Source organism: Hyperolius riggenbachi, chromosome 3, assembly GCF_040937935.1.
Source record: "Hyperolius riggenbachi isolate aHypRig1 chromosome 3, aHypRig1.pri, whole genome shotgun sequence".
Taxonomy (NCBI): domain Eukaryota; kingdom Metazoa; phylum Chordata; class Amphibia; order Anura; family Hyperoliidae; genus Hyperolius; species Hyperolius riggenbachi.
This window is the reverse complement of record NC_090648.1, coordinates 186,349,941-186,374,293: the sequence shown is the minus strand read 5'-3', so window position 1 is coordinate 186,374,293 and position 24,353 is coordinate 186,349,941. Positions and strand designations below refer to the sequence as shown.

The 24,353-nt window shown below is 48.0% G+C and overlaps 1 protein-coding gene across 1 annotated transcript; it reads left to right on the top strand.

Moving 5' to 3' along the window:
• Positions 1 to 13,622: 13,622 nt before the first annotated feature.
• LOC137561253 (uncharacterized) lies at positions 13,623 to 24,110 on the top strand. The gene is made up of 4 exons (XM_068272516.1): positions 13,623 to 13,744; positions 16,138 to 16,389; positions 19,725 to 19,811; positions 22,784 to 24,110. Exons 1-4 carry the CDS (start codon positions 13,678 to 13,680, stop codon positions 23,083 to 23,085), a joined length of 708 nt encoding a protein of 235 aa, XP_068128617.1. The 5' UTR covers positions 13,623 to 13,677; the 3' UTR covers positions 23,086 to 24,110.
• The last annotated feature ends 243 nt before the right edge of the window (positions 24,111 to 24,353 follow it).

Here is a 24,353-nt window from a genome sequence, read left to right as displayed (position 1 = left end):
CAGGGGTGCCCCAAAAGGGCGTGTCTCAAGTACAGGACTATTTCTATATTGATGGTCATGTGCTGCTAATAATAATCACTTCTATAGATGCTTTGCTGTGAATATTAGTAATCATTAAAGGGAACCAGAGAGGATCAAAGAAATGTTTTATACATACCTGGGGCTTCCTCCAGCCCCATACGCACGGATCGCTCCCACGCCGCCGTCCTCTGCTGCATGGATCCGCCGGTACCGGGTCCCGTCATTTCCGCGAGTCGGCCGGCGGACGCGGCCGATTCTCCGCATCACATGGCGCTCCCTCAATACAAGTACGCATGAGGCTGCCTACTGCGCAGCCGCATGCGTACGGGTATGGAGTGAGCCCCTGTGATGCGGACAATTGGCCGTGTCCACTGGAAGTGACGGGCCCAGTACCAGCGGTTCCAGGAAGCGGAGGATGGCGGCGTGGGAGCGATCCAGGCTTATGGGGCTGGTAGAAGCCCCAGGTATGTATGAAAGCGTTATCTATTTTAACAACCCATTCCTCTCTGGTTCCCTTTAACACACTGTTTACCATACCCTACTTGCACCTGTAACACTGTAGTCGCCACTTGCCAGTGACAGGTTTTTGTGTGCTGTACTATTTGTTACATATATAGTGGTTGTGGGCGGGCACCATTGTAAAACTTGAATTGTGACAAGCGTGAGGTGGGTCTGCCTGTTTCCCGCTGTGTGGTGGTGCCCCATAGGCCTACGTGTGACGTAACTGTGTGTGGGACGGTGGCTGCCGGTGTAGTGTCAGAATGGGCAGCCCCGCAGATTGGGCAGCCCCGCATGCGCATTAGCAGCCTGCGTCCCATTCAAATGTGCAGCCACGTACAACGTCCTAAATATCTCCGCTTTCGCAGCACGTACATACCCGAAATTTTCAGGGGAGGGAGGGGACCCCCAGATCTAGCTCTGTGCCGAATTGTAGCCCCCGAGCCCGGCTAGTTCCCGAGACTGATTACAACAAACCGGGAACCAGCGGGGGTCGGGGGCTTCAATTCGGCACAGAGCTAGATCGAGGGGTCCCCTCCCTAATCTGAACATTACGAGTGTGTACGTGCTGTGGAAGCTGAGATATTTCATGAAAATACCTTCTACCTCCCCACTGAGCATGCGTGATACTAAGTGAAGAATGGAGCTTCTGTGCTGCCCATGCTGACATTACACCGGCAGAGGCGTCTCTAGACATTTTGTCACTCCCGAGTCCCGGCAAGAAATCCTTGGAACCCCCCCCCCCCCCACCACCCCCCGTGATTGCAGCTCAGCGCCATCCCCCCACCCTCGTGGTGAACACTACCCCTGTGGTGAACCCCTCCCCCAAGACCACCCCAATACAGCAGCGTTTCACCCGAAATTCAGAAAATACACTTATTGCGGCATGGGTTCACCAGAAAATAGTTGTAATGCAGCAGAGTGTGTCACCATAAAATATACTTATTGCGGCATGCACTCACATATACCACACACACACAATATACAAATGCACACAGTACATACACTATACACGCGCGCACACACACACTGCACACAACACACACACTGCACACAACACACACACTATGCACAGTACACTATAGGCCTGAACGATTTTAGGAAAAGATTGAATCGCACGATTTCTGTCAGAAATTGCGATTTCGATTTGACCCACGATTTTCTTCAAATCAAGCTTTAGCAGGCTGTAAGCCTCATTCAGAATTCTACTGTGCAAAGGAGGCGGGCGCTGAACTGTGATCCTGTAATTCCATTTCCTAAGCCTGATTGCTGGCCAGTGGCCACACTATTTTTATCTGACAGGCCCAGCTAGCAATGGAGAGAGAGGGAAAACAAGCCCGTGTGTGGAGGCTCTGAGGTACAATAAAGAAGTAAAGCTTTACTTGCCGGCTTCTTCCAGCTCCTAAAAGTCTACCTGAGGCAGCTCTGATGTTCCACTGTCCTGCAGAGGAAAACAAGTGAGAGCCTGTTGGCGGAGTCTGATGCCCAGCCAGGGGAGGACTGGGACCTTTTGGCCTGGGGGGACAACACAAACTAGAGGCCCGTGTTACGGCATCCCCAGCCCAAAGCCATATCTTTCTTGTGTGCAAATCTTCAAATTGTGATGACTAACAGCCCCAGCCACACACACTATGTACCTGATGCCTAACCCCATTTCTCTGCACAATCTACCTGTCTGTGTCTGATGCCTAACCGTAAAGGAGTAAAAGGCTTTTTATTTTTTTATGAAAATAAGTGCTACTTACCCAGGGCTCGTCCAGCCCCAAGCTCCCAGCATGTCCCTTGCCGCAGCTTTGCAGTCAGCTGTTCGCTGCCGCTGCCTCCCAGCCCCCGGCAATGACATCAGGCCGACTGCGCCTGTGCGAGCGGTGCCATCAATCACCGCCACATGGACCAGAGCATACTGTGCAAACGCAGAACTATTGCGCCTGCGCAGTACACTCCGGTCCACGTGGCGGTGATTGACAGTGCTGCTCACACAGGCGCAGTACAGGCCGACATCCAGGTCGGACTGGTGCCATCGCCAGGGACTGGGAGGCAGCGGCAGCAAATGGCTGACTGCAGAGCTGCGGCGAGGGACATGCTGGGAGTATGGGGCTGGAGGAAGCCCCGGGTAAGTAGCACTTATTTCATTAAAAATGCCTGATAACTCCTTTAAACAACCCCCCCCCCACACACACACACACACACACACCTACCTGGTGATGCCTAACCCCACTCCTGCCCACCCACCATACAAACTACTTGTCTGACACCTACTCCCCCCCCCCTCCAACTACGTGTTTGACAGTGCCTAACTGCCTGCCTCCCCCCTCCCCTGCCGCCAATCACACCACAAGAAGAAAAAACGTTCCCCCTCAGGCCAGGGTCAGAATGGGGATGATTATCACACACAAAAAAACTCAGAGGGCACTGGCCTGGGCAGAGAATTGAATTTGACAGCAGTAGCAGGCAGGCAGCAAAGTGTGAGTAACTCAGTGACAAGAAGGGAGAAGAAGTACAGAAACAAAATTTATAAAAACCACCTTCTCCTCTGGCAACCTGGACCCGACCTCCTCTATCCTCCTGTCTCCTCAGTCCAACACCTCCTCCTCCACAGCAGCAAGCAGCTATAGGTGGCATCTCCGACTCCCAGCCCCCAGAGTGTCTGACTCCTCCAGCCAGCCAGCCACTCGTAGCCGCAGCTCCAGGCCCCCAGCCCCCCCCCCCCAGCACAGAAATCTGAAGAGTGAGACAGCTCACTTTCGACGACACCTCAGGCACAGCAGCACGGGGAGGACTGTGTCCGACTCCTCCAGCCAGCCACTCGTAGCCACAGCTCCAGGCCCCCAGCCCCCCCCCAGCACAGAAAGCTGAAGAGTGAGACAGCTCACTCTGATGACACAGCAGGCACAGCAGCACGTTGCGGGCGGCAATGCCTCCAGGCGGGGGGCGGAGTCAAGCAGGGTCAACCCACCAGGCCGGAGAGGACCTAAGCTATTTGTGTCCTTGTGCCGCTCACATCCACCGCAGGCGCAGCCACGCACAAGGGGCAAGGGCACACCACGGCCGGCCACCTCAGCCCCTTCTTTGATTGGATACTTCAACTTGCCGGGAAATATCGCGCGAGGTTGCGATCCCCACTGCGAACCTGTCACCTGTGGTATGTCTGCGGCCGCTGCGTATAGCAGCGGCCGGCCCTAATTACTTAAGATTTGGGTGGCCCGGGGGGCAATTGCCCCCGTCCCCCTGGGCCAGTCCTCCCCTGTGCCCAGCGCCCGCCCAGCTGATGACACGCTAGGCAGAGGAAGAAGCCAAAAGAGCTGATGACGGAGGAGGAGAGGCGGCGCACAGTGGGAGAATGAAGTTTGCAGGCGAACCGCCGGGAATGAGAGCCGCTGAGCTGCCGCGAATTGTACACAGAGCGGCAAGGGGAGTGCAGAGCGGGAGGGCGGGGGATATCGTAAAAATCGCTACTCTGACGATCACGGAATCGCCGTTTCCGTGATCCCGATTTCGGTTTAAAATCGATAAATCGTTCATGCCTAGTACATTACACACACACACACACTATACACACGTACACACACACTATACACACACAGCACACAGTAGCCATACACTATACACACACACTCTGCTGCTGCCAGGGGAGGACTTGGACCTTTTGGCCTGGGGGAAAACATAGACTTGAGGCCCATTATCATGGCAGCCTCAGCCCAAATTATCAAGTCACAATTTCAAATTGCTGGCGATTGCTATTGTGATTTTGTCGTGCACTAGCACAGAGAGAGGAGGAATGGAGTGAGACTGAGAATAGCAGGAGATGGAGCAGAGAGCTAATCTGTATTGCAGTCCCACATTACACAGAGTCAGAGACTAGTTGCAGGTAATAGGACTGCTGTCCCTGCCAGTCTTGCACACAAGTCAGAAAGCAGCCTTCCTGGAGTCTATGGCTATCCAAACTTTTCAACCTGTTTCACGCCTTATCTGCAATTCTTCACATGCATTCATTATAACAATGGAGATAGATCAAACAGATTTTTTTTCCCAAGGACCCTCCAGATCATTTCTGTATCATGCTGTGTATATTTACAAGCTTGCCTGCCCTCTAATTGCACTGTTATCAGCTAGCAATTTCTGATTTGATCGGGATCATCTCTACTATGCGCTACCTCCAAGAGAAGATGATTATAGTAATCTAGCCCTGCCTTATATGCTGGGAGATATGCCTTGAGGCTGCAAGCCCGTTTGGACGGGGATGAACTAGTTTTAATTGCTTTTCCAGACATTTCCCATCTCCCCATAGATGTAATTTTCACAGATAAAATTGTATTTTACCACACACATCAAAAGACTTCTTAGTAAGGTTTTCCAGGCTTCTTTAACATTCCAGCAGGCTGTCATATTTAAATTCATGGCTCCTGTGCTGGTTTGATCAATGCACACTGCATCCAGTCCAGGTGTTAATTCTGGACACTGCCTGGCTAATAGTCTAATTACCCGTTTTCTTGTTATAGGCACTGTAGACTTCTCTACTAAAAGTTACAGGTGACAAAAGCAAAATACACATATGAGACAGTATTTCATAGCAGACCAAAGTGCTGGTTATTGGTATAATAAGCTATTTCCTTGACAGAGGGTAGCAAACCAATGTAGCATTTTCTGCTCCCACTATTCACAAAAGCTCACCTTTAGATGCAAATGTACTATACTGTCCTCCAGGGGAGGACTGGCCCAGGGGGACGGGGGGCAATTGCCCCCCGGGCCACCCGAATCTTAAGTAATTAGGGCCGGCCGCTGCTATACGCAGCGGCCGCAGACACACCACAGGTGACAGGTTCGCAGTGGGGATCGCAACCTCGCGCGATATTTCCCGGCAAGTTGAAGTATCCAATCAGAGAAGGGGCTGAGGCTGCTGGCCGTGGTGTGCCCTTGTGCGTGGCCGCGCCTGCGGTGGATGTGAGCGGCACAAGGACACAAATAGCTTAGGTCCTCTCCGGCCCGGTGGGTTGACCCTGTTTGACTCAGCCCCCCGCCTGGGGCCATTGCCGCCCGCAACGTGCTGCTGTGCCTGCGGTGTCATCGGAGTGAGCTGTCTCACTCTTCAGCTTTCTGTGCTGGGGGGGCTGGGGGCCTGGAGCTGCGGCTACGAGTGGCTGGCTGGCTGGCTGTCCTGGCTGGAGGAGTCGGACACTCTGGGGGCTGGGAGTCGGAGATGCCACCTATAGCTGCTTACTGCTGTGGAGGAGGAGGAGGTGTAGGACTGAGGAGACAGGAGGATAGAGGAGGTCGGGTCCAGGTTGCCAGAGGAGAAGGTGGTTTTTATAAATTTTGTTTCTGTACTTCTTCTCCCTTCTTGTCACTGACTTACACACACTTTGCTGCCTGCCTGCCTGCTACTGCTGTCAAATTCAATTCTCTGCCCAGGCCAGTGCCCTCTGAGTTTTCTTTATGTGATAATCATCCCCATTCTGACCCTGGCCTGAGGGGAAACGCTTTTTCTTCTTGTGGTGTGATTGGCGGCAGGGGAGGGGGGAGGCAGGCAGTTAGGCACTGTCAAACAGGTAGTTGGAGGGGGGGGGGGGGGGGGTAGGTGTCAGACAAGTAGTTTGTATGGTGGGTGGGCAGGAGTGGGGTTAGGCATCACCAGGTAGGTAGGTTTGTGTGTGTGTGTGTGTGTGTGTGTGGGGGGGGGGGGGGTTGTTTAAAGGAGTTATCAAGCATTTTTAATGAAATAAGTGCTACTTACCCGGGGCTTCCTCCAGCCCCATGCTCCCAGCATGTCCCTTGCCGCAGCTCTGCAGTCAGCCATTCGCTGCCGCTGCCTCCCAGTCCCCGGCGATGGCACCAGTCCGACCTGGATGTCGGCCACTACTGCGCCTGTGCGAGTAGCACTGTCAATCACCGCCACGTGGACCGGAGTGTACTGCACAGGCGCAGTAGTTCTGCGTCTGCACAGTACGCTCTGGTCCATGTGGCGGTGATTGACAGCGCCGCTCGCACAGGCGCAGTCGGCCTGACGTCATCGCCGGGGGCTGGGAGGCAGCGGCAGCGAACAGCTGACTGCAGAGCTGCGGCAAGGGACATGCTGAGAGCTTGGGGCTAGACGAGCCCTGGGTAAGTAGCACTTATTTTCATAAAAAAAAAAAAAAGCCTGATAACTCCTTTAAGGTTAGGCATCAGACACAGACAGGTAGATTGTGCGGAGAAATGGGGTTAGGCATCAGGTACATAGTGTGTGTGTGTGTGTGTGTGTGTGTGTGTGTGTGTGTGTGTGTGTGTGTGTGTGTGTGTGTGTGTGTGTGTGTGTGTGTGTGTGTGTGTGTGTGTGTGTGTGTGTGTGTGTGGCTGGGGCTGTTAGTCATCACAATTTGAAGATTTGCACACAAGAAAGATATGGCTTTGGGCTGGGGATGCCGTGAAACGGGCCTCTAGTTTGTGTTGTCCCCCCAGGCCAAAAGGTCCCAGTCCTCCCCTGCTGTCCTCTTAACATACATACACATCTGAAGTAGTACACAGCCGACAGAAAATTGGCAAAAATATGCTGCGGTATTATCCCAACATTATAACTAGCTGCTATATCATGACATAGTTGTTTAAATAAAATGTTAACCTTTGAAAGAATGTATTTCTTATTTGACAATTTTAATATTTATAGACTTGCCGGATTGCCAGTGTGCCATCATGACAGCTGCAGCGACGAGCAGTAGGAGGGAGAGGACCAGCACCTCCGCCCGCCTCAAGAAGGCTGAAAAAACTTTTATAATTAAAGTAATTTTTTTATTTACTGTATTAATGCCTGTCTTGCAGTGTTGCTTGGATACCTCATTATCCTATTCGAGTTTGGTCGAATTCAGATAGTAAACTATCCGAAATCACTTGAAGTTCAATATCCGATGTAATTGAATATCCGGTTCAAACTCGGATATCCGACGTCACTATCCGAGTCTGTATTCGAGTAAAATATTCGAGCTGGCCTTAAATAGCTTGTAAAACTTGTTTGGAGGTCAATGATGCATGAAACCACCTTTTTTTTCTGAAGAAAAACATCAAGTGATTAGGTGGTGATGTAGTAGTTATAAAAAAGATATAAAAAATTGTAAATTAACTTCATGAAAAGTGTTTGCATGAGAAGGTGGAGGAGTAATGTGTGTCAGGCAGTGTGATGTGACTGACATAATAGGCCCTGTTTCCTAGCGGTGGTTCTAGGGCCGTAAATGAACATCATGAGGTTCCTGACAGCGGTCGTGAAGCCCACATTGTGTCCAATACACAATTGGGACAGCACAGTTTTCAACCCGGACACCTCTAAAATAATTACATTTTTTTTTTCCCAAATTAATGCAGCTATTGTTGAGCGTAATAGCTGGTGGCGCATGGGCAGCAGCACCTTGTAATGTGTTCCCTGGCAGTGGAAACACACAGACAGCAGCAGGCAATACAGCAGCAGGCAGCCTGAGGAGGATGAGTGTGTGTGGCAGACTGGCATTTGGCAGCAGGCAGGAGTGCAGGTAGCGAGACATAGTAGGCCCTTGGTCCTAGCGGTCGTGAAGCCCACATTGTGTCCAATACACAATTGGGACAGCACAGTTTTCAACCCAGACACCTCTAAATTAATGACATTTTTCCTTTTTTTTTTTTCAAATTAATGCAGCTATTGTTGATCGTAATAGCTGGTGGCGCATGGGCAGCAGCACTTTGTAATGTGTTCCCTGGCAGTGGAGACACAGACAGCAGGATGAAATACAACAGCAGCAGCAGGTGTAGCCTGGTGTGTGCCAGTCGTCACTTCATGTCCCCCTCTCGCCGACAACAGGGGCCATGAATTCGCCTTCCACCCAAGCCTGGTTCATTTTGCGAAACGTCAGTCTGTCCACAGACTTGTGAGACAGACGAGATCGCTTCTCAGTGACGACTTCACCGGCTGCACTGAAGCTACGCTCTGACAGTACGCTGGAAGGGGGGCAGGAGAGCACTTCCATGGCGTACTGCGCAAGCTCGCTCCAGATTGGCAGGTGCTTGACCCAATACTCCATGGGATCAACAGGGGCCACGCTGTCAAGCCCGCTGAAGGACCCCATGTAGTCAGCCACCATGCGGGTCAAGCGCTGCCTGTGACTGTAGAAGGATGCTGCTGCATGCACCTCCTCTCTAGTCCTTGGCAGCTCTACACTCATGTAGAGCTCTTGGGTCAGATACAGCAGGTCTGTGGTGCGCGTGCGCTTGCTGCTGGTGGATGCAGGCACCTGCTGCTGCCTCTGTGCTGGCTGGACAGTGGGGGTGGATGTCTGAGGGAAGGCTTCTTCCAAGCGCTCAACAAGGGACAGCTGCAAGTCCCTCATTTGTTGCGCACGGTCTCCTCCTGCAGGCAGGAACTGGCTGAGCTTCCCCTTCAGACGTGGGTCCAGCATCATGCAGATCCAGATGTCCTCCCTCTGCTTCATCTGGATCACCCTTGGGTCCTTGCGCAGGCACCTCAGCATGTGCGCTGCCATTGGGAAGAGTCTGGCCACGTCTGTTGGCACATCATTGGCATCCCCAGAGCCGAGAGTGCTGTCCTCCTCTGAGGCGGGGGGTTTGGGCTGGTGTGCCGGAGGATGGAAGCGGATCAGAGGAACCTGCAGCTGTTCCGCTGACCCTGCATGGTGGCACCACCTACTGCGTTGTTGGTGCTGCTGCTGCTGCTCTGACAGTGCCGGCCGATGCTGCTCCCCCCTCCTCACCCCCTTCCACCAAGCTGACCCAATGCACGGTGAAGGACAGATAGCGGCCTGTCCCAAACCGGCTGCTCCACGAGTCCATGGTGACGTGGACCCATTGACCCACCGCGTGCTCCTGCCCTCTCCCGACATTGGCCATCACAAGGTGAAGTGCAGGGATGGCTGTGCGTGCAAAATAATGTCTGCTGGGGATTGACCAATCGGGGGCTGCACACATCAGGAACGCACGCATGTCGCTCCCCTCCTGCACAAGGGAATAAGGCAGGAGTTTGGAGCACATGGCCCATGCCAGCAAGCCGTTCAGCTGACGCACGCGACGGCTGATGGAAGGCAGAACCCTGACCACCCCCAGGAAGGTGTCGCTGAGCAGGGTCTGGCGAGGCCTTTTGCTGGCACTGGAAGCAGTGGAGGGAGCAGAGGAGGCCACTTTCGGACTGCCAGGACAGGCCTCAGTGTCGGCGGCAGGAGTTGCAGAGGGAGGAGGAGCAGTGCGTTGCTGACACACTCCTGCTGCCGATGGCTTCGCAGTGGTGGCAGGTCTGCCACTGCCAGCTTCCTTCAACTTCACGAACTCCACATGCTCGTGAAAGGTGGTTGACCAGAGAGGTGGTGCCAAACGCAGAGGCCTCCTTCCCTCTGCTGAGCTGTTTGCGGCACTGGTTGCAGGTGGCATACTTGCACTCCAAATATGTAAGGGTGAAAAAATTCCATATTGGGGAGGTGAAGTTGCCCCTTCGGCTGGAAGGTGCTGCTGCCGCTGGTCTCCCTGTTGTGGTTGGGGGGGTTCTTGGTGTGGCTGGTGGTGGCACTGGCATAACTCGTCTCCTGATCAGCACGCTGTGTGGCCTGCATACCACACCCACTTGTGATCCTTCCCATTCCTGCGATGCTGATCTTTCTAGCAATGCACGCAGACGCATCCTCCTCCTCCTCCTCAGAGCTGATGACATCCCCACTCCCAGGACATGGCACCAAGTCTTTGTCCTGCACCCTGTCATCATCATCCTCCCCCTCCACAAACATGTCCTGCTGGGATCCCCCAAACTCCCCTTCTGCATGCATGGGCGGATGGACAGTCATCACTGTCTGACTGTCCAAAGCATCACCCCCCAAAGTGCCCATGAGCATTCCTTCCTCTGCCAATTCTTCCGCAAAAGCATTCCATAACCCCGCTGTGCTTTGGGATATAAAGGTGCTGAGTGACAGGGTGTTTATGTCGCCCGCTGGGGCTGGAGAACTGCACTCCTCCTCCTGCTCCCCAGGCAGTGCTGGTCGTCTGCTGCTGCTCTTGCGAACAGGAGTGGTGACGGGGATGGAGGACTCGTTTCCAGAGCTAATGGTGGCCTGCTCATCCACCATCAGTTCCACTACAGCGTCTGCGCCCTTCTCCTCAATAGGACGGCTACGACCTGCCGGTGGGAGGAACATCTGGGCCACATGTTGCTGCTGCTGCTGCTGTGTCTCTGCAGCGTGACTCCCAGCTGTTGGGCGGCCAAGGCGTCCACGGCCAGTGGCTAATGGCGGAATAGCCACTGGTGCAGACGCAGAACTGCACATGGTGATGGTGGCGCGGCTGCCACGCCCACGACCTCCTCTCTTGGCGATGGCCTTGCTGCCCTTGCTGCCCCTGCCCAAACCACGGCTGCCGGCGCCAGACATATTTTTAATATTATACAAATGAAAAATAAAACTTATGTATGTAAAGGCGAGTAATACAAGTGTGGTACTTTAATGTGGTGGGACTGGTGGTGGTGGGTGTGTGAGGTGACGGACAGGTGTACTCTACAGCAGAGATCGGTGTAGCGCTAACGAGTGAGTGCGCACTGCGCACACAAAGACCCTAGCTGACGCTGACTGAAGGTGTCCCTATACACAGACTACAGTTAAAGTCAGCGAATACACAATAGAAGTAATATATAAACAATAGGACGGGTGTAGCACTAACGAGAGGGTGCGGACAGCGCAGATGTGCACTGCGCACACAAAGACCCTAGGTAACGCGGTGACGGACGGTACCTATACACAGACTAGAGAACAGTACACTACAGTACTACTAACTAAACAATAGAAGAATCTAGCTAAATAATACAACAGGTGTGACTAGATTACAGAGAGCAGATACAGCAGGACAGGTATAGCATTAAATCTGGGCCTTGAGAACTACAAAATAGTACAAATCTATTGTAACACAGAAGTAGTAGTAGTACAGGAGTAGAGTAGGACAGGTGATAGCACAGGTAAGTTAACTAGAGACTAGAGCACAGAGCAGGGCGGGCTGCCTTGCCTAGGCACAGGGCCTAACTGCTGGCTGCCTGCAGGCCTGCAGCAGCACCAGTGACAGTCTCTCTCCCTCCCTAGTCCCCCTAGTAATCACCCAAACTAAACTACCGAAAATACAATCTATCTACAATACAAAGCAATACAGTTGAAGATCAAGTGTTGGAGTGTAAAAACGCTAGGTTTAGAACAATAGCAATGCACTTGCACACAGACAAAAAGCACTGGAGCAGTTCTATCAGTACTATCAGTCAGTAAGTCGCAAGCAGGACGAGTGAGGCAAGATGGCGTCCGCTATTTATAGAGGGGGGGTGTAATGATCGCTGCTGCAGCAGCTATTGCTGGAAGTAGTGCTGCAGCTCAGGCAGTTCTGATCTATTTCCATGCAAGTTGCATAGCTTTGTCTGTCTTTCCCTGCTGTCGGCTTGTGACTGATTATCATTCACCTGTGTGGGAATCTGCATGTCTGCTCCCATTGGATGACCTCAGTATAAAGATCTGCTTCCTGCAGGGTTTCCTTGGGTTTTCATAGCTTCAGCTTAAGCCTGTCTTGCTGTCGCTTTAGCCCCCGATCGTGTTTCTTGTTAAAGATACTTTGCTGGTCTTTGCATCATATATTGGTTCATTGCCAATATATATGCATACCAGAACGTTTATTATTTTCCTTGTATTTGTGTTGCGTTGATTTATCAGTGTTGCTGATATATACGTACACGAACTGTTTATTTCCTGTGTTCAGTTAGTCAGTTTTCCAGCACGTTTTGGTAGTTTGCGCGTACCGTGAACACCCGTGCTGAGCTAGTTATCCTGTTCCTGGTCCTGTTTGTGGATTGCGTTCATCTCTGCGAAGAGATAACGAATCCTTCTGAATCCTGTTCTGTTCCTGTTTGTGGATTGCGTTCATCTCTGCGAAGAGATAACGAATCCTTCTGAATCCTGTTCTGTTACTGTTTGTGGATTGCGTTCATCTCTGCGAAGAGATAGCGAATCCTTCTGAGTCCTGTTCCCTGTATTACTCCAGTCCTAGTCAGCGTTCCTGCTTATGTCATATATCGGTTCATTGCCGATATATACATATGTTAGTCAGAAGTTACAAATAGTTTCATTGATAGCTGTAATTGTAATACGCTAGGAAAACATACTTATTGTATATTTATCTGTGTTACGTTCATCTATCTTAATCCTGCTATTTTCTGACTGTCCTGTCCTGTCTTTGTGAGGCACGCCATCGCCGCAGCGCATTGGCTGCCTCATTCCAGTCTGTCTGGTTTTGGACGCTTGCTGTCGCTAAGTAGCCGCTAGCTAGCAAGCGTTCATTCTGTCTACCTGTCCTGATCTCCTCAGTTCTGGTTTATGCGCTCAGCGCTACTTTGCGCTGAGACGTTATAACGAAAGCATTGTTTGTGGCTGTCAGATCTGCACCGGCTCTGTGCGCCACAATCTCCTATTGGAGTCAGTCCTCCCCTCCACTATACTAGGGATAGCCTGTTTCCTGGTGCTAGTGTGTGTACCTCCTCCACGCCAGCTCATGCGTTGCATGCTGACTGTGGAGAATACACCACCAAGCCTCACAGGGGGCTTGTCCATGCTCCCCCTCTGTGATTGGCTGCAGTCAGAGGGCTTTGAGCCCTCTGATTTGCTGGTGAGGACTCGAGGTGACGTCTGGCGTGCCGCTAATAGCTCGTGACGCTATCCGAGCTCGGATAGCTAGGATAACTCCGGATAGCTGCTTGCTATCCGAGTGCGCTCGGATAGCACAGCCCAGATAGCTAATACTATTCGAGCTCGGTATTCGAATTAGAATAGTGGAAAAAGAGCTAGGATATCCGAGTAACGTGGAGATCCTAGCTCAGATGAGCACCACTGCTGTCTTGTAATACATTTCTCAATAACTACAATGAATGCTTCATCTGTAACGACTTTCATAGTCACCAGTGACAATTTTTTTTTTTTTTTTTTTTTTTTGGACTTGTATTGATATTGTCTTTATTGCTGCATTTGATGTTTACAGTACTACTTACAACTTAGACAATTTATTTTTTATATATATTTACAGACCATGTTGGAAGGCCATTATGATAAGGGCAGAAGAGAGGAAAAGAGGATCGTATTGGGCCAGCTCTCTGACGGTCTTCGCTCCAGGTTCAATCGCACATGGTCTGTAAAGAAATTACAGACCATGTGGAGTGATTTCAAATCTAAAACTCCAGGAGCAGTGAGGAGAATAAAACGTGACATTAGGAGATGTAAGTAAATTCTTTGTTTTGATATTTCTATATCATTTTTTATTTACATTGACTATTCTCATCTTTAGCATAACCAGCCCTAAATACACTCACCTTAAAGGGAAGGTTCAGGGAGGGAAGTAAAAAAATAGAAATCCATTTCCACTTACCTGGTGCTTCCTCCAGCCCGTGGCAGGCAGGAGGTGCCCTCGCCGTCGCTCCGCAGGCTCCCGCTGGTCTCCGGTGCCCGACCCGACCTGGCCAGGCACTTCTGCGTCCCACGCCGGCGCGCTGACGTCATCGGACGTCCGCTGGGCTGTACTGCGCATGACGTCAGCGCGCCGGCGTGGGACGCAGAAGTGCCGGGCATTGGAGCACAGAAGAGCCCGACCTGGCAGCCGGCCTGGCCAGGTCGGGTACCGGAAACCAGCGGGAGCCTGCGGAGCGACGGCGAGGGCACCTCCTGCCTGCCACGGGCTGGAGGAAGCACCAGGTAAGTGGAAATGGATTTCTATTTTTTAACCCCCCTCCCTGAACCTTCACCTTTAATGATTTTTAGGAACACCATTATGGAGTTTGGCTCATGTTCACCTTCACAAGTGCCTTAATTCTACGTGGCATTGATGCAGGAAGGTGCTGAAAGCATTCTTTAGAGATGTTGGCCCATATTGATAGGATAGCATTTTGCAGTTGATGGAGATTTGTTGGATGGACATCCAGGGCACGAAGCTCCCGTTCCATCACATCCCAAAGATGTTCTATTGGGTTGAGATCGGATGACTGTGGGGGCCATTTTAATACAGTGAACTCATTGGCATTTTCAAGAAACCTTTTTTTTTTTTTTTTTTTTTTTTTTTTTTTTTTGTGATATGGTGCATTATCTTGCTGCAAGTATCCATCAGAGGATGGGTACATGGTGGTCATGAAGGATGGACATGGTCAGAAACAATGCTCAGGTAGCCCGTGGCATTTAAATGATGACCAATTTGCACTTAGGGGCCTAAAGTGTGCCAATAAAACATCCCTCACACCAGTACATCACCACCACCAGCCTGCACAGTTGTAGCAAGGCATGATGGACATGGGCAGCACGGTGTTATAGTGGTTAACGCTCTCGCCTTGCAACGCTGGGTCCATGGTTTGAATACCAGCCAAGTCAACATCTGCAACGAGTTTGTATATTTTGCCCATATCTCCGTGTGTTTCCTCTTGGCACTCTGGTTTCCTCCCACATCCCAAAAATATACAGATCAGTTAATTGGCTTCTCCCTAAAAAATGTCCGTAGACTATGATGCCTGCACTATACAATACATACATAAACATATGATTATGGTAGGTACTAGATTGTGAGCCTCTCTGAGGGACAGTTAGTGACAAGAGAATACACTCTGTACAGCGCTGAGTAATATGTCGGCGCTATATAAATACTGAAATAAAGAAATAATTAATGATGGTTCCATGTTGTCATTCTTTTTACAACAAAATCAGAGTCTATCGAGAATGATAGCACCGGGCAACATTTTTCAAATCAACTGTCTACATTTGCTGAGCTTTGGCAAATTGTACCCTCTTTATCCCATTTGTAGTGGAGATGAGTGCTACCCGGTGGGTTCTTCTGCTACAGTAGCCCATGTGCCTCAAGGTTGTGCATGTTGTGGCTTCACAAATGCTTTGCTGCATACCTTGTTTTTAATGAGTGGTTATTTCAGTTAACGTTGCTCTTCTATCAGCTTGAATCAGTTGGCCCATAATCCTCTACCCTCTATGTAACGATAGGTGTAACACAGAGAGGGTCTGATTACCGGTGATCTGCAGTATCACCGAGAATGCAGATATATACCTGATTATTGATGATCTGCAGTATCACCGATAATCAGATATATCTCTAACCTCTGGACACCTGAGAGATGATAGTGTTCGGTGCAACAGTATATATTGAGCCAAACACCTATAGGATAGGTGCTAGACAGTAAGAGCAAGTACTCTGGATCAGATTCCTTCCACAGGCCTGATGCTCCCCAAGGGGCGGAGCCAGGCTGAGAATAGTGGGAAGGACAGAACGTGAGTGACACCAATGAGGGAGTGTCACTAACAGGTCTGGGAACTGCCTCTAACAGTGAGGCCAGTTCTCGAGGTCGGACAAGCCAGGTCATTAACACACAGACAGATAAGGTACAGATTCAGGAGACAGATACGTACTCCAATGGACAGGCAGAGTTCAGCAACGGGGTATCATAATAACTGCATTAATCATAAATTGAAGGGGTGTTCCTAATAATTCTTTAGGTAAGGCTATATACTTATATTGATAACGTCTATCATTCACTTTGTGTAGTTATTGTTCCCCAATGCAATGTTTACCTTTACTTAGTATGTGTTTTTTTTTTGATAATTTTCCAACATTCTTTTCCAGCTCGTCATCATCGTAGGACAGCACGACTGCAGGAGCCGGCCCGTTCCTCCTCTTCTCCACCCTCTTCAGCCAACATCACTCCCAGGACCAGCCCTGATCGCAGCCCTCCTACCGGTGACTCAGCTGAGCCAGTGGAAACTCCTGCTGCTGCAGATGAAACCGCTGCTGCAGCTGAAACGGCTGCTCCTCCTACTGCACAGAAACACAGAGGCCGGAGTAGGAAACGTAGGCGCCGTAGCCGATCGGTTGCATGTAAGTTTTTTTTTTCTTCATGATGTTGAAAGTAAGCATTGGTAAGGAAATGACCGCACTCTGTATGTTATCAAAGTTGTGAATCCGACTGCTTCAGCAGTTTTTTGTTTACCTTGTACTTCAAAGTTTTCATTTGCCTCAGTAAGTCACTGTCATAGACGGTTTCCATGCTGTAAGCAATATTTCTTAACAATGGCAGCAGTTATATTAATAACAGGGCACATCATTGTTTGCAAAACAGAGTTGTTCATGTTCAGTACTGTGCTGCAGTACAGTACATTACTTCAGAAGTAAGATAAAATAGGCAAAAGTGCAAAATAGAATAGAAGGCGTAAGTGAATAATACATATGGACTGTGTGAGGACCCTCTTCAGATGGTAAGCATTGTAGCAGGAACAGAGCAACTCCAAGCAGGTTTATATGCAAACATAAATCAAAGTTTATTTTGGCAGCAGGTTCACAAACAACAGTTTGCAGTTCAGTAATAAAGTAATTCCACCAAAACAAAGGTAAGGCCAACTCCGGCCGGGTGCTTACTTTCAGCGTTGAGTAACACACAAATGTCAGTCCAAACACATGCAGTCCCCTGCATCAGCTTCTCAGCAGAGCTACTTCCTGGAAACAAACGAAAACCTTTTCTGTCCAGACTGACAGAACCTGCTGGACACACCCTGTGACAAATCAACGTTTATTCGTCCTAAAAAAGTAGTTAGAGCCTTATAAAATATTCCCTGTTGCCACTATTAAAAAAATGACAGCAGATAGGGAAAGGCTTGGTTTATAAAAAGACCAGGGAAGCCTGGGGTTAACAGTTCCTCTCCCTGGTCAAATGTAGAAAATGCTCTTATTACCTAGTTTTTTCAAACCTCCGTGTGACAAAGGTTCCTGGGCATTCAGGGACCCCCAAGCAGGCAGAAAGAGGGAAATCTCACACCTCCACTGCCTAACCCAGACTTGGTGGCTCCTCAGCTCCTTACATGAAAAGAGCAGCCACAGGAGGTCCTGCTAACATCCTGCAGAAGCCACTTAGAGACTACAGCTGGCTTTCTCAGTGACTAGTAGGAAACCTATCTGTGACCTCACAAATATGAAATCCATCTTTTATCATAAAGATGACTTCCCAAATAGGCAACGGCCTGTAGAACCCGCTTATTCTGAAATTTTGAACCAACCGCACGCTTGGATGTTTCTGATTTCAAGGTAAGCCCTGCCAAAGCAGAGATATGCATTTTGGGGTCACCGTTCACTCTAAACCCCCCAAGTTTGGTATCAACGTTCTTGATAAATTCTGACAAACCTAAAAATGTTATTAGATTTAACATAACTTGTACGGTTTGCAGATGAGCACACTTATCATGATTCAGGTAAATTCTTGCCTCTATGAGAGGGGCAGAGACCTCCTGTTCCAAAGAGGTGTGTGATCCACGCCCCCTAACCCCTCCTTGCTGGAGTGGGGGCTATAACCAGACAGAGCCCAGAAAGCTCTGGGTCCTTTACCTTCAATCTGATGCCTAGTAACATCCTGGCAGCTCGCAGGGACACGGGCCAAAACCTCCATCTTCGAACTTTCTAACAAAGGCCTGTTGGCCGCATGGCAACCGCCATTTTGGGACTTTCGCCAAAGACTTGCGATTGCCGCAGGGACTACCAATAACGGTATTTAAACTGTATATTCAGACATTCTGTTTCTCTTCCTCTCTTCTCTCTGTCCAATCAATCTGTTCTAAAATAAGCTGTGTGTATGTAGTTTAGAAATAAACTAACGATTTTATCGTTCAGTTGTGTGCCTTTTCTGGTCATCTGATTGCTGCTATAACGAATCTGCCCTCTGAAGAGTCAGTCATACTACCGCATTGTTTTATGATTTGCTTATAAATTGTTTGCTAGCTAGGTTGTAAATAACCGTTTCTTCCTTCTAGGATTAGCTAGTACCAGATTTCCTGTGCGAAATCGATAACTTTCGTTTCTCGATTGTAAATACAATTCGAGATTGCATCATATAGGGACCCAGTAACCGTTCTTTAACGTCACATTGCTCAGTCTTTAAGCCGTCGGAAGTGACTATTCCCCGAACGGTGACTTGGGCGTGTTGAACGTGATTGGGCTGGCTACCGTATTATGATAGCGGGAGTCTCTTTCTTCCCTGAACTTGAGAGAGTGGTGGCAGTTTATTACCCGATTTCCAGCGCGAAACCGATTTTTTTAGTTTACCGATTGTATATACAATCAGAATTGTACATGTATGGGCACCTCCAACCAATCTTAACCGTTTACTACGCACACAGTGAATTTGCCTCCAGCAGTCTCTAGTGCATGAGACCTGCATGTCAACAGTGGCCTAGTAATACGGGATTGGTGGATGTTTGTCCCATTACATATTGTCGGCAGCTGCAAGACCAATCCTTATTGTCAGTCTGTTCACCGTAATTCCTGCGTATGCTAACGGGAGCAGATTAGACGGGATTGGCACGCTCTGTCTCCTTTTTCATTTTCTATTTTACCTCTGACGATCCAGCAACCGATCTCGTTGTCCGTCTGCGCCCGTACTTCCTGCGTACGCTAACGGTAGCAGATCTCGACGGGATCGCGGGGCTGGATTGTCACACACCCCTCCTCACCTCTTCCTCTCCAGAGACTTGTTAGCTCTGTTGTTAACCCTTTGTGGGCTAGACAGGCAGCAGTCCACAAATATAATGCATACTATATTCCACCCAGGACCTGGCGACCAGATGCACCCACCCTGCTCTACATCTGGTCAGCTCCGGACCCTTCTCAAGGCTTTAACCCCTGTCACTCCTGACAGTCAGCAAAAGCCTATCCTCCGGAGCTGCTACAGGATGTAGCGCCTGAACCTGGGTGCAACATACCGTCCATCGCACATCACTTGTGACAAAGAGAGTGGCACCTTCCCAGCCACTTTGTCACAACTGATATAATATGGATTCATGTGAAATTTATAAAAAGTATATATTTAACAAGGGTTAATAGGTCAGATCCCAGTGTAGGTGGTGAAATGGTGTTATAATGGGTAATTAACTTTTTGCGCATTCTCTTGCCTTTAATGATTAGGTGATTGTCTTGCTATGCCCTGTTTAGTTCTTCAAGTTCTATTCAAAACTTTAAGTTTAATTTGACATAATAATTTATGTAAGGTAATCATTGGATTGCTGTATGTACTGTGAAAGGTTGAAAAGGTTTACCATTGTACTAGAAAGAATTGACTTGCACTGTAGACCTTGTCTGGTTAAAAAGCTATTTGTTCTGTAAAAATTTGGGTTTTTGTTGTAATTAGATCGTTCAGTCGTTTATAATACCATGTTTTTCATTTTCCATAGCTTCATTGTCTGTGGAACATAGGCACAACCTCCGCCGCGCCAGCAGGAGTACAGCTGGTAGAAGCACATCCACCACACCAGTTGATCGTAAGTTCGACTTACATTTTTATAGCATAAAGATTCAGCAAGTAGGAAGGAACTGATACACTACTGTATGACAGTTTTCATACACCATTTTTCTCAGCTGGCATTGTTCTACACTCCCATGCTTCTCAGCGTTATACACAACTGGGTTGTAACAAATGTATAGTATATAAATTACTGATAATGGTAATTTGTCGAATTTTTCCACATTAAATAGTTACACTCATTGGAAGGATTATTTTGAACGCCGTACTAATATGGTGTTTCACCCACTTTTCCCTTCAGACCACACTTAATTCTATGAGGCATAGATCTTGCATTTGATGGAGATTTGTGGGATGGACATCCAGGGCACGAAGCTCCTGTTCCATGACATCCCAAAGATGCTCTATTGGGTTGAGATCTGGTGACTGTGGGGACATTTAAGTATAGTGAACTCATTGTCATGTTCAAGAAACCATTTTGAAATTATTCTTTGTGACATGGTGCATGATCCTGCTGGAAGTGGCCGTCAGATGATGGGTACATGGTGGTCATGAAGGGATGGACATGGTCAGAAACAATGCTCAGGTAGCCCGTGGCATGTAAATGATGCCCCATTGGCAATTTGGCACTAAGGGCCCTAAAGTGTGGCAAGAAAAGATCTCCCAAAAATTTAAAGAACCACCGTCAGCCTACACGGTGGTAAGAAGGCATGATGGTCCCAGGTTCGCAATCTTTTCTCGCCACATTCTGAATCTATCGAGACTCATAACACCAGGCAACATTTTGCCAGTCTTCATTTGGACAATTTTGGGAGACTTGCTCAAATTGTAGCCTCTTTCCCATTTGTAGTGGAGATGAGTGGTACCCGCTTGGGTCTTCTGCTGCTGTAGGCCATCCCTTTGATGGTTGTGCGATTTGTGGCTTCACCAATCGTTTTCTGCATATGTCAGTTGTAACAAAATGCATTCAGTGTTAATCAACAATGATTACACAGTGACTACTTAGATAACGGGCCAACTTCCAATTAGACCGTCGACCAAAAAATATTTGCAATATATCTGAAATCAATTTTCAAAAATCTGCACATTCACCATGTCAACATGAATAGTAGTATAAAACAAAGCTAAGAATTGACTCTTGGGCGCATGTGCAACACTATCAAAAGATAAATTTCATGAAAAAGGTTATCTTAAATATAATAATCTAAACAACATTTAATTTAGACATACAACACAAGCGGCTAAAACTTGCCTGCTGACATCATGTGAGAGGTTTTGGGGCTGCATTCCCCGGACCCGCTAACTAGTGAGGATTAAAATGTCCTTGCTAAGGGTCTTACAAGTTTATTCTAAGTCGGAAAATGGATGGTGTCATTGAATGATAAAGTTACAGTTGCAAAGCTTAAAATGAACCTCTGGACTAAAAATCTCCTCAGCAGAACTGAAAAGGCTTTGTGTTTCTAACAGTTTCACAGCATCAGAACTTTTTTTTTCTTACCAAAGAAACATTTTTTAGCGGAATTTTTAGCAAAGATCTGTCCTTCAAATAAAAAAAAACAGGGCTTTTTTACCCTGATTCTGTGAAGAGCATGATGGGATTTTGTATTTTGTTAATCACGTTGCCTAGCAACTGGGAGAGGTGATCAGGACACAGGACAGTTGGAACTGCGTGTCATGCTCCCTATCTCCTCCTTTCAAACAAAAATATGGCTGCCATCATGAAATCACACACCTTTGCCTGTCCTTTTAAAACAGTGTGCTTAAGAGATTATAATACCTATCTATTTTAATTTACATAACTACTGTAACTTGTACATATGACAGTATGTTTGTTTAGGCTAGAGTTCCTCTTTAAGGTCCAGTGTTAGTATCACAGATCCCCACAAGGCAAAAGTAGCACTTGAGAAAATAAATATTTCAGCTCGTTCTTTTGATTATTAGTAGTGCACACCCCCCCCCCCCCCCATTTTCTACACGCTACTCCTCCTACAGTTTTATGGGTAAAAGCGCCAAAATTTCCACACTTATTCGTCGTTTGTGCTTTATTAAGCGTTCCCACACTCTGGGCCCTTGCAGCGGATCCTGGAAGACCCCTGTTTCCGTATGGACTTTGACAGATAAAAATTTCAAATCGCTGCCACTCCGACAATTTTGAAGCTACAACCCCCTTACTCGGAACACATATTGTTGGTGTCAACCCAAATACAAATATTTTTTTTGGGGGGGGGTCATCCCAAAGTGGGTGGAGTTATTAACGGCCAAAAAAAATGTATCAATTTCCTATACGCTACTCCTACCAGAGTTTAAGGAGTAGAAATCTGAAACCCCATATTTCAAATAGACTTTTATTGGAAAATTTGAAACTATTGCCACTCGTAAAGCTTTGTTACAGTTACAAGTTACACTCACCAAACTTGGGTCACTTGGTCATGGAGTGAAGCTGAAACATTATGTCACATTTTGGGGACTAAAAAAATAGGGCGGAGCAACAAAAAGTCAATCTCATTTTCCCTAGTGACTTCAATGAGTAAATGTAAACAGCTGTAATTCTCAACGTATTAAAGACAGACTTCCCATACTTGGTTGGCACACTGGGTCACTGGGTGACTGGGGTTAAAATTGGTCAAGTTAGGCGGAGCCACATACAGTCAATCAGACACATAGACAACATCATGTGGCAGTGTCGGACTGTGAGGGGGAAAAACTGAGCAAAAATTGGCCAAGCTGCAGTAACCCAATGCTATCACACCCAAAGCAAACCTTCAGCAAGTCTTCTTTACTGTGAGCAGCAACACTTGATTATTACTGCTGCTTGGCCAGCAAGTGTATTTCTTCAGTTTTTCCAGCTCCCGGTCCGACCCTGTCCTGTGGTTTCCTCTTAAACGACAACGTCTAGTTTTTACATTGAAATGTGATCGCAGTTGACTTTTATTAGTACTTAGGGTTAATGCATATTGAATTTTTTTTTTTTTTTCATCTTTTGTTTTCCAGGCACAGGAAATGTCAGTGAACGTATGGGTCAGTTTGAAGTTCAGGTTCAGGGTCTAACTTCAACACTAGCTTTATGGAAGTCAGAGTATGAAAGCGGGATGCAGCAACAAAGGGCAGAATTTGAAAATCGCCTGCAACAACTGGAAGCCCAATTTAACCAACATGTGGCGAATATGGTTCAACAAAGAGAGGCGGCAGAGACAGAAGCTGAGGTTCAGCGGCAGAGGGTATTGCAGTACAGACAGGAGGCACAGCAGCTGCATGAGTCTTTTTCCCAGCTTGCTGGGAAAAGAAGAATGTAACTTGTTCCTGAAGTCTTGCTCAAGACAGAAGAAAATCATAGAGATGATAAACCTGAATGGTTTTCTTTTGGCTCTGTTTGTGCTGTGGGCGGAGAGAAGGCTTACTCTGCTTCACTCTCGCATACAGCATCTCCTTGTGTAAGTGTGGCCATAGGTTGAATGCTGCACAGTCACTGCATCAAGATGATTATGCAGGTCTTTTGTGTTGTTCTGATGATGGTTGACTCTGACTGTTCTCATCATTAATCCCTTGTGTTTATCTGAAAATGTTATTGCTTTTTAACTTCAAGCCTTACAGTGGTTTGCAAAAGTATTCGGCCCCCTCGAATTTTTCCACCTTTTGTGACATTACTGTCACAAACATAAATACTGTATATTCTGGCGTATAAGACTACTTTTTAAACCTTGAAAATCTTCTGAAAAGTCAGGGGTCGTCTTATACGGCGGGTGTAATTGATGCATGGTGACACGCTCTATCCTGTTACCGATTTTCATATCTCGCTGCTGGGGACTGTAGTGAAACGGCGCAGGCGCACATGTGCGCGATCTGAGAGGCAGAGAAGGAGGTAAATAGGGGAAGGCCAGAAGGTGAAAGAGGCGTGTTTTATGGCCATAACGCAGTCTATTCTTCCATGCCGCTCTGATAAACAGGGAGACGAGGAGTGTTGACCAATCCAACCAGTCAATCGCCTATATACTGTTATATACTGGGCACCACGTACAGTACAGCACCAGTATCTGTTCATACATAGCACCAGCATATGATATTTTTTATTTGGTGTTCATTGGAAGAAGTGTAGTCTTATACAGCGAGTATATCCCAAACTCTATATTTTAACTGGAAAAGTTGGGGGGTCGTCTTATACACCCTGTGGTCTCATACGACAGAATATACGGTAATTTTTTTTTTATTCCACCTCAAAGAACAGTATATAGTGTTGTATACATACACGTGAGAAAAGGCTCGAAAATCGTACATGATTCCAAAAACTTTTAAAAAACAAAATAAATAACTGCTTAGTGAAGTTTGGTGTGCGTAATTATTCAGCCCCCAAAGTAAATACTTTGTAGAACCACATTTTGCTGCAATTACAGATGCCAGTCTTTTAGGGCATGTCTCTACCAGCTTTGCACATCTAGCGACTGAAATCCTTGCCCATTCTTCTTTGCAAAACAGCTCCAGCTCAGTCAGATTAGATGGACAGCGTTTGCGAACAGCAGTTTTCATATCTTGCTACTGATTCCCGTTTGGATTTCAATCTGGACTT